The sequence below is a fragment of the Pempheris klunzingeri genome, chromosome 18 (genome assembly GCF_042242105.1).
Source record: "Pempheris klunzingeri isolate RE-2024b chromosome 18, fPemKlu1.hap1, whole genome shotgun sequence".
Taxonomy (NCBI): Eukaryota; Metazoa; Chordata; class Actinopteri; order Acropomatiformes; family Pempheridae; genus Pempheris; species Pempheris klunzingeri.
Window position 1 is genome coordinate 3,936,643 of NC_092029.1, and position 9,397 is coordinate 3,946,039.

A 9,397-nucleotide genomic window follows, 5' to 3' on the forward strand; every position below is an offset into this window, starting at 1 on the left:
TTTTAAATCTCTGATTTCACCATAAAATAATGTTTCATAAAGAACAAAGCGAACAATGAGGTTAGCACAGTCCAGTCAACTCTGCAGGTAAATGTGGAGGTGCAATGATGGTTGCTCCAGTGCGCATCATTCTGCTGCTACGGTCGATGCACATATCCATCCTCGTTGTATCTGCAGAAGGTTATAGGCTCTCGTTACCGAATTTAACCCATCAAACAGTCTTACATTGAGCAGAAGTTGATGATACTCAACATGAACACAGAAAATAGTTGTTTTTCAATTGCTGGAGTGTTAAATGTAGAAATTTCCTAAAACCCCAACAGGTGTCACTACTTTGTAGTGAGCATGATTTTTGTGATTTGCAGGTCAAAAGACATTTGGATATTTAGGGTAAAACTGGACTAAACATGTATATATGTAAATGTATATGGAGTATGAGACCTTGACATTGTTTACAGCAAATTTATCCAAGATTTTAATGTAGTTGTCAAGATTTTATTTGATTTGAAAATCACCAAATCCATTGTAACATCTCACTGAGACAAGTGTGTCTCATATCCATTATACATATAAACAGTATCTGTATGATTTACTGTATATACAAATTACCATAGCACACTGTGAACTTAGCATACAAGAAATCAGTATAGTCAACTGCACTAACAGGAATGGCAGCAGTACGCGCCCCAATGGATGTCAGTCAAACTGTGACTGTAAACTTAACACAGAGAAAAACAAAGAGGTAATAATTATCTTCATATTATGTGTTTTAATTTGCAGCCTTCAGCAGCTCCTCCACTTCCTTTTATGTTGCATTGAGGGGCAATAGTGTACATCAGCTACAAATCAAGAGGACTTTTCTAGCATACTTTGGTCAGTATGCTCAAAAGCTGTTTGTGGTTTGTACATAGTTAAATAGCTAAAGTTGTTTGTAGCTGTTGCTTGAAACACTTTGTGAAACAATGATTAAATATCTTTTGATATCAGTCGAAAACCATCCAAAACTGTTTCAATTTTATTGTGCCATAAAATACTGACAGTGTTTTTTCAGTTGACATTGAACCAATATCCCATGTAAACAAAAATGTTCAGACTCCTCCTGCCTTTGCAGTCTGTCAGATTCTTGCTGTGCGGCCTCCACAACACCAACATGGCCTTTCCTCCAGCCATAACACTCCCAGTGTCTGCAGCCCAGTTGTCTCAGTGAGGCAAGTCCTGCCAAGTCCTTCAAGAGTTTGTCTTTGGAGTTTGGCAACACATGTCTCTGTCCGTCTGTCCCCATACTTTTTCCAGTTTAGGAATGTTGTCCCTGCCTGTTACAGAAGCACATAGAGTCTCGTCTTTGTCCACATCCGTCAAGATCAGATTCTCAACCTCCTCCACGAATCCACTTTTGTTTCCGCGCTCGCTTTGTATCCTCACTGTTGGCATTCAGCTCAGCAAGGCTGTGCTGCCGCTGCACAGTCCGCCGTAACACCGAGCTGCAAGCAGACCAGAAGCTGTTACAGCACAAAACTGCCGTCTGATCAATTTTCAGTTTCTCTGTCAGTCATCCCATAACAGCAGCAGAGCAACAGAGTAGAGCAGGAGTGGAGGAAAGAGGCTACAGCTGAAGTAGGAGTGAGGAAAGGGGGAGGGGGGCAGTCTCAGCAGTCTCTAAAACCAATACAAATCCTTGCTCTTATCCTGTGCCTGCAGACCTGAGAGAGGAGGAAAGTCAGAGGGAAAGGAAAAGAAAAGACAGTGGACGAAGAGAAAAGCAAGAAAAGGGAGATTAGGAAAAGAAGTGCAAATGTCTTGTTGATAAAAGCAGGAGGAATTGCCCGAGGCAGAGACGGGATGAAAGCAAGACAGCAACAGAAAAGGAAGTTGACAGCTGGTGTTAAGGTGCTGATTGACAGTCAGTTTGTTGGTTCAAACCACTTGTGGTAAGTTGATCTGAGGCAGGGGGAAAAAATCTGCATTCAAATATTGCTTTCATTCTTTCAAGTTGTTACTTTGCTACGTTCTTACACTGAATGTCTTAAATGCTGCTTTCGTTAAAAAAAAGGGCCGTTTTCATTCCAGCCAGACAACTCGTTTAATAATTAGGTCTCTGGATGGTTGGTGTTGGTCTGTAGGTCCATGTGGAAGAAAGGAAATGAATCTAAAACATCTCTGCAAATTCTTATTTTACAAATCTGCTCGTCAGTGACGGCAGCTTTTCATCTGAGGTTTTCACATCTGTTGAAGACGAGGTGTGTGCAGACTAAGCTCCAATCATTTAATTGTCTGACCAGTGTTTCGACCACCCTTGATCTTTCTCCTAAGTAAATGTAAATGTTATAAAGAAAAATCATTTGAGTTTAGCGTGCAGTCATCTTGTCTTCAATATATGTCACTGCCATCCTACAAACATGAAATCACAGCTTTTCTTCAACTTGTTGTCCTTACTCAATAACAGGTTTTGTCAGCAGATGGAAGTCAAGGCAAATCCTTAAAGGTCTCTCTATGTAATAATTCACCAACATAAGGTAGCAGCGCTCACAAATCCCACTCAGAGGTACATCTGATATCAGCTTCACTGGACATATCTGATAATTAATGTCCATCTGATGTAAAACAATGGTCAAACAGAGAACGACATTCTCAGAGAATCTAATGTGCTGTGTAGGAGAATTATGTTTTTACACTTGAAGGTAGTGCTACCTGAATTTGAGGAGATTAATTATATTGGGACAATTATTATTAAGGGTTAAATTAGTTAAAATTAAATTAAAATCAAATTAGTTAAATGTGTCATATTGACAGGATAAGTCCCATATTTTTAAACCTTGTACCTAATTTTACATATTTTGAGTTCTAAATGACCTGAATGGATAAAAAGTTTTGGAACTGCTCCAGTAAATCGCTTCAGCCAGCAGCTGCAAATGAGCTACAGTGGCTGTAATGTAATCGTTCAGGGCAGCCACACTAGTCAAAGTGTGTTTGATGCTTTTTGTTTGAACCAAAACAGCCTTTATATCGCTCAGTTCAAAGTCACCACATTGCATTTACCAAATCAGTGATATTAAATCGTAGAACACAGGAGGTGCTGGTCTACTGCTGTCTCGATCGGTTTGTTTGTGTTGTGTGACTTTGGTTTTGTAATGTGATGTGGACCCTGTACTGAGATATACTACATCAAAATCATTGTTTTTGTCAATGAAGTGTGATGGCTTTGAACTGAGAGATAGTACACAGAGGCTGTTTCTGGTCAAACAAAAAGGGTCTGCATGTCTGTCTCTGTGGGCATCCTTTCCATTATGTTGTCAGATTCCTTGGGTTGCAGTCTCAGCCTGGCAATGTTGCAGCGGGAAGGATTACATTACAGCCATCTTAGCTCGTTTGCAGGACATTCACGGCTGCAGGCTGAGGTGATCTACTGGACCTCCTCTAAAACTTTTTATTTGTACTTGTCAACCAAAAATTTGTAGACACAGGGCCCAGGTTTCAAAATACCGTAGTTATACGTTAACACGGTATTAAAGGTGTAGCATAGAACCAAGGGATCATAGCTACGTTCCCTTCTTTTTCATCCTGGAAATCTGTTGATCTTCCTGGTTCTTTCTCCCCAAATAAGTTTTTCCCCAATCTAAAGATCTGCTGCACAGATTGTATAAATAAAACTGACTCGACGTAAAAATCAGAAGATACCTGTGTCCATGTTGAGTCCGATCTCTGCTCCAGCTCCAGTGAACGAGCCGCTCCAGGAACCCGTCCCTGAGTCCCCTTTCCCTCCCAGGTCACAGGGCGAGGCGCTGGGCCCCGGTACCGAGCTGCCAGACGTCAGACGGTGATGAGGCCTCACCGATGGCACCAGTAGAGAACCGTAGCGTGGGTCAAACGCTGTGCCGTACATCTCATGAACCCCCGGACGTGGGTAAGTTGAGCCCTGGGTGCCTATAGCACCCCCTAGTGAGTAAGGGTGATGGTGGTGATGGTGGTGGTGATGGGATGGGTGCCAGGCGTCGGGGCTGGGCTGGTGGAGGTGGCTGTGCAGAGAGGCGGAGGAGTACGGGTCTCCGTGGAAGGGGAGCTCTGTGTGGGGAGCTGACAGAGCGCTGCCCAGCGTGGAGGAGACAGCCGGCTGGTAGGAGCTGTTCCAGAAAGACGGAGGGAAGCTTCTCTGGCTCATCGGGAATGATCCATCTATGAAGACAAGTCCACACTGTGACTTTATAAAGGAAGCTCGTTCACTTCCCCAAAACACTTACTTGTTTCTACATTATCCTAAAGTGACTCTTCACTAGGGCACGAAATTCCCATTTAAGCTTTCAGTCATATATTGAGACAATAATAAATCATAAAATAACTTTTCCTCTTCAAATCTGTCTCTTGGTGAGATGTTATTAATCTTTTATTTGGCAGAACTAATCAGACTAGTTTGATAATCAGTTCGTTTGCTGCTTTTCTCTGTTATATAATGATGTAAAAAGACTTTCTCACAGTTTTCTGACATTTTACAGATGAACAGATGAACAACACATTGAATATTTGCAAGAATAACCTGCGTATTAATTAATGGCAGCCCAAGAAATAATCAACACAGCTTTGAGGTCATAATTCAGAAATTTAAAGACTGAGAGTGAAGCTGGAGCAAACGGTCTATTTCCATTCAGAGTAATAACACCAATAGTGTTAAAACTAAGATTTTTTGTTCAAAACTTCAACAAAGTTTTTAAATTCCACCTTCACTCCTGATCAAGCAATTATTGACCAAAAATCCTTCAAATCACTGGAAAGAATGTGTCGTCATTTTATGTTAAAGTCGCAGTAGAAACTTGAAATGTTGCCTCTTTTGTGTTTGTTGGATTCAAAAGTCGGTGGAGTTGAGAAATGAATGCTTTTCATTTCATCGTGAAGGAGATGAAATGAAAAGCAAGTTGGCTGTTGCCTATGGAACGGATTTGGTTTTGATTCACTAAAACATTGAAAAAATAAATAAAGACAAGAATCCTTTTGTATAAGTTTTTTTTTTTTACAATCCCTTTGAATTCACATAAACGGCTGAGTTCGATCTCTGGGATTCTGGTTTATTTCAGCATCCTGTCATTTTCTGTAGCTGACAGAGATCAGTAGTACACCAATCATCATTTACCACCACGCCACGTCTGTGGTAGACGCAATGACACTGAAATTAATATTTAAAAAAAAAAAATATGGCATTTTCCGAAATACCTTTAACTGTGCCATGACTTTTAAAATGTTTCCAATAACCAGATATAAGTAACCAAACACTATGTAAAGACAAATGATTCTCATATCCGTCATCCAACCCTATACACCCTACTGTACTTTGAATTAAAAGATACTTCCTTAAAGCCACAAACTAAACAATGATGGCGTGTCAACATATTCTATGATATTCACTTGCTGTGTGTTTTCTACACCAGCTCGACTTTATATTTCCGTCAAAGACAACGTCAAACTCTTCTTCAACTCTATCTGATGTGACATTTTCATTCACTTTCAGTAAATTTGTACGTACAAATACGATTCATACGAAGGTCAAATTAAAGATACTTAACAGCAGAGCAAAACTGGGAATCAGCAGCGTCAGATCAAAAGTGCAACGGCTGTCAGAAACCAACGTCGGCAGAAAACTTCAGTAAAAAGTGAGGATTTTATTGTTCAGATCTGTGCTCTCGACTGGACCATTATCATTATCATTCAACCAAATGTTAGTTGGAGGAAATCTATGAGAGACCAAGACAAAGTTACAGATTAATGGGAAATTACACTGATTATTATCATTAGTCTCATTCCCATTAAATCAACATCAGAAAAAAAGGAAACAAAAACACACAAATTATATAAATTTAAAGCAAAAACATGCAAAAGATTGAAGCATTTCATGGTTTCCTTGCAGATATTTAGTGTCCTGACGGTGACTTTTCCACCCTGACTGACCACCCTGTCCTTCACCTTCATCCACTGAGGGAAAACACTGACACTGACACACACACACACACACACACACACACACACACTCACACAAAGACACGCACTACCTCTTACGGCCTTGTGGCTGCTTGAGGCAGGGTATGCACTTGTGTGGCTGAGGGCTCGGCTGAAGTGCTCGTCCACCACAGCGCTGATGTCTCCCTGGAAGTAAGTGAACAGGACACAGCGGGAGCTCAGGTACTCGGCTCCCGGCGGCAGCTCCTTGTCCTCCTCTTTGATCGCCGGGGGGCCGAGGGGGCCGAGCCGGCTGCCGCTCTCCTGGGGGTCTTGCATTTTAGAATACAAGGCCAGTTTCTAAAATGACATGCAGATACATATATATATATATATATGTGTGTTTTGAAACTGTGTGTATCTATTGTTATGTCAGCACATTATTACTTTGCATAGATTTTAGATCATTGAATAATTTCTGTGTTGGGATTTTAGAAACTTAAACCATCATAGAAATGTGGGATTGTTTTTCAGGACACAACAGCTTTGTAGTAGCAGATAAATCCACATAAACTCTTTGCCATCCATCTTTTTTTGCACAAACTGACTGAAATTATATAAATGCATACATGAATGCACATGTTACAGTGTGGCTTATATTTAAAAATGTAAATATATTTTGCTCACGATACATTTATGTAGCTATTGGTGGCTTTTAATGATTGGCAATTACACCCAATTGTCCACCTGTGTTAAAATTTACCACTGTAGCAATATATAGATTGCAGTATACATATACATTAACATGTAGAGAACTATGGCTGCTTTGAAATATAATAACTTTGCACGTCATTACTGCTGCACACAAGGCTGAAAACCTGCTTCACTGTTTTGTTTGTTTTTTTTAACTTACTTAGATAAATAGAAAATGACTAAAGTCAAGATTATAGTATGGTATTATGAAAAAACTGTATGTATATATGAAGTTACACTAAGATATGAGACTTTGAAGTTTTAAAAGAATGTTATCAAATGACAAAAACAATCATAAAACTCCTGTAAATAACCTGAAAATCTTTATTATAACAGTGGCGTTTAGGACTTGTATCACTGGAGTCTGCTTGGGTGACAGACAGAGTGAGTTTTGGCACTATGTGAAATATGCCTGAATGTTGACTGCGAGGTTTTAAGAGAGAGAAAAAAGTCCTTTAACGGGTCTGGAAAGTCCTACCAAGAACCTGCAGCACTCAAAATGTTCAGTAATGAGCACAAAAGTCACAAATGTGTCATAAAAGAGATAAATTAAAAACTCTATGAGATCTCAGCATTTGGAAACTACCAAACATAAAGTAAAAATGGCATCTAGAGGAAAAACATGACCAGATATAATTGGTTTAAATTGCTGGTTTGACTCATCCATTGATTGTGATAAGAAGGAGATGAGGATTAAGGGGCATTACTCTATTAGTCATTTACTATTTTTGGCTACTTATGGCCATAAACCAAGAGCCAAGTCCTGAGAAGATAGAATCCTTCACATAAAAACTTTTATTAAGCTCTTGTGTATTAAACAAAATAAGAGGCTACAGGAACTGTATAACACAAGAAGTCCGTCAGTTTCCACTTGGATAAAGATCATTATGTTATTTAAAGAAAGAGACACAATTAATTGATCTTTTCTTTTTACTCTTGACGAACCAAAGAGAAGCAAACAATCTGTTCGCGGACGTGTGAAGTAGAAAACTCTCATTTAAGGTGGATAAATTAGTAAAATATCGATAAAAAACGCAAACAAAGTGATCCAAAAGAAAGTTGATCAGTCGCTCTTGTGTGGATTTTACGCACTGGATGAGTCCTTCTCTGCAACAAGCGCACACAGTCGGTGGAGTCCATGTCTTGGCTTTTATTCTGTTTTAAATGCTGCTAAACGTATATTTTAGACATATAGATGATAATAAGTGGTGTTAAGAGCTGCAGGTTTGAATGATTCAGTTCTATAAGTATATTATCAATAGGTAATACTTGTATCGGCTTGTTTTAGCTTTTTAATCTCCTGTATTTGCAATTAATTAAGTTTTAATTGGCGGACTGGAGGACTTCAAACTTGTACGAAAGTTTTCTCTGCGTTCAAACAGCTGTTAAGTCGCGGAGGTCAGAACTGTGTGAGCTCCTTAAAAGCAGTTTATGAAGAATATATGATCCATACCTGGTGGTGGTAGGGGCTGTAGGAGCTGAAATAAGGCTGAGGACCAAACACTTGGTACATCACATCCAGGCAGCTCATGGCGAAGAAATCACGGAGCAGAACCAAGCCTCATTTAGAGGGCAGGTCTGTTCACACGGAGAGGAAACAGTAATCCGGGGAGGTGGAGGACTCAGTGCGCACGGTGGAGAGGGGACTCTCTGCTGCGCCGCTCTGCGCTCTTAACGCACTGGACAGCGGCCGGGCGCACTGAAGGGAACCCCCCTCCACCCTCCTCCTCCTCCTCCTCTTCCTCCCTCCACACACCCAGCCTGACGCCTCCCTGCCGCCAATCAGAGCCCAGGACTCCACCTCTGCCTTAACGGGCTTTTAATTACAGGAAATCCAAACATCTATGAAGCTACTCACTGAAACATCTATTCAATCATTCTAATCATCCAAAACATTCCACATTTTTGCTAATTTCACTAATTCTAATTCTGTATTTCACTATTTCTACTATGTATTTCTATCTGATGTGTTGGTCGTGTTGCACTTTGCTTCTGCACTGACTCGTTCACACTTTAGTCCAGAATATGGAAGATCATTCAAAAACAATCTTAACTTCAAAGTTCACTTTTTTGCAGCACTGAGCTTTTAACCGCATCTACAGTTTGGTTATTTTGCCTCACAAGCTGATGTAAGTGAAGCCAATTAATGAACACACTTAATGATGTAGCTCCACTTTCAGTTTGTGATTTTGCACCTTGGAAAAGTCTAGTCAGCCTTTCGTCAAAGCAGCTACATGGAAAACGTTCATTTTGTGCTGATTTTGTTGGTCCCTGTGCACAAAAGTGGTAGAAGAGAGTCTCACAGAATGACAAACAGCAGAATAGGAAGCAACACTGGAGTCTGGAGCGTGAGCAACAGACCTTTAGGCGCAGAAGCGGATGGTGTGATGGCTCCAGGAGGAGGTTGGGGTAAATCATTTTGTCAGAAACAGCCAGTTTAGCCAGTCTTCTGGCTGATGGTCCCCTTTGGTTATGTAGGTCATATAGAGGCATCGGTACCTGCAGAGAACCTGCAAACTCCAACCTGGAACCTTCTTACTGTGAGGCAACAGTGATAACCATCGCACCACCGTGCAGCATGCTGATATATGATTCTTTATTAGATCCTGATTTCTCTTTCATACAGTTAGTCGAGCTACTGTAAACTGTTTCCATGTATCCCCCATTTAAGATGCTCTACCTGACTCTAAGTGTGGGAGTGATCAGTCATCATTGTGCTCTTCTA

The 9,397-nt window shown here is 40.4% G+C and overlaps 1 protein-coding gene across 1 annotated transcript; it reads right to left on the reverse strand.

Moving 5' to 3' along the window:
• Positions 1-1,539: 1,539 nt before the first annotated feature.
• On the reverse strand, positions 1,540-8,231 carry vgll2a (vestigial-like family member 2a). The gene is made up of 4 exons (XM_070849771.1): positions 8,126-8,231; positions 6,033-6,279; positions 3,676-4,170; positions 1,540-1,700 (listed from the first exon to the last, which is right to left on the reverse strand). The coding sequence occupies exons 1-4, from the start codon at positions 8,201-8,203 to the stop codon at positions 1,657-1,659; spliced, it is 864 nt and encodes a 287-aa protein (XP_070705872.1). The 5' UTR covers positions 8,204-8,231; the 3' UTR covers positions 1,540-1,656.
• Positions 8,232-9,397: the final 1,166 nt, after the last annotated feature.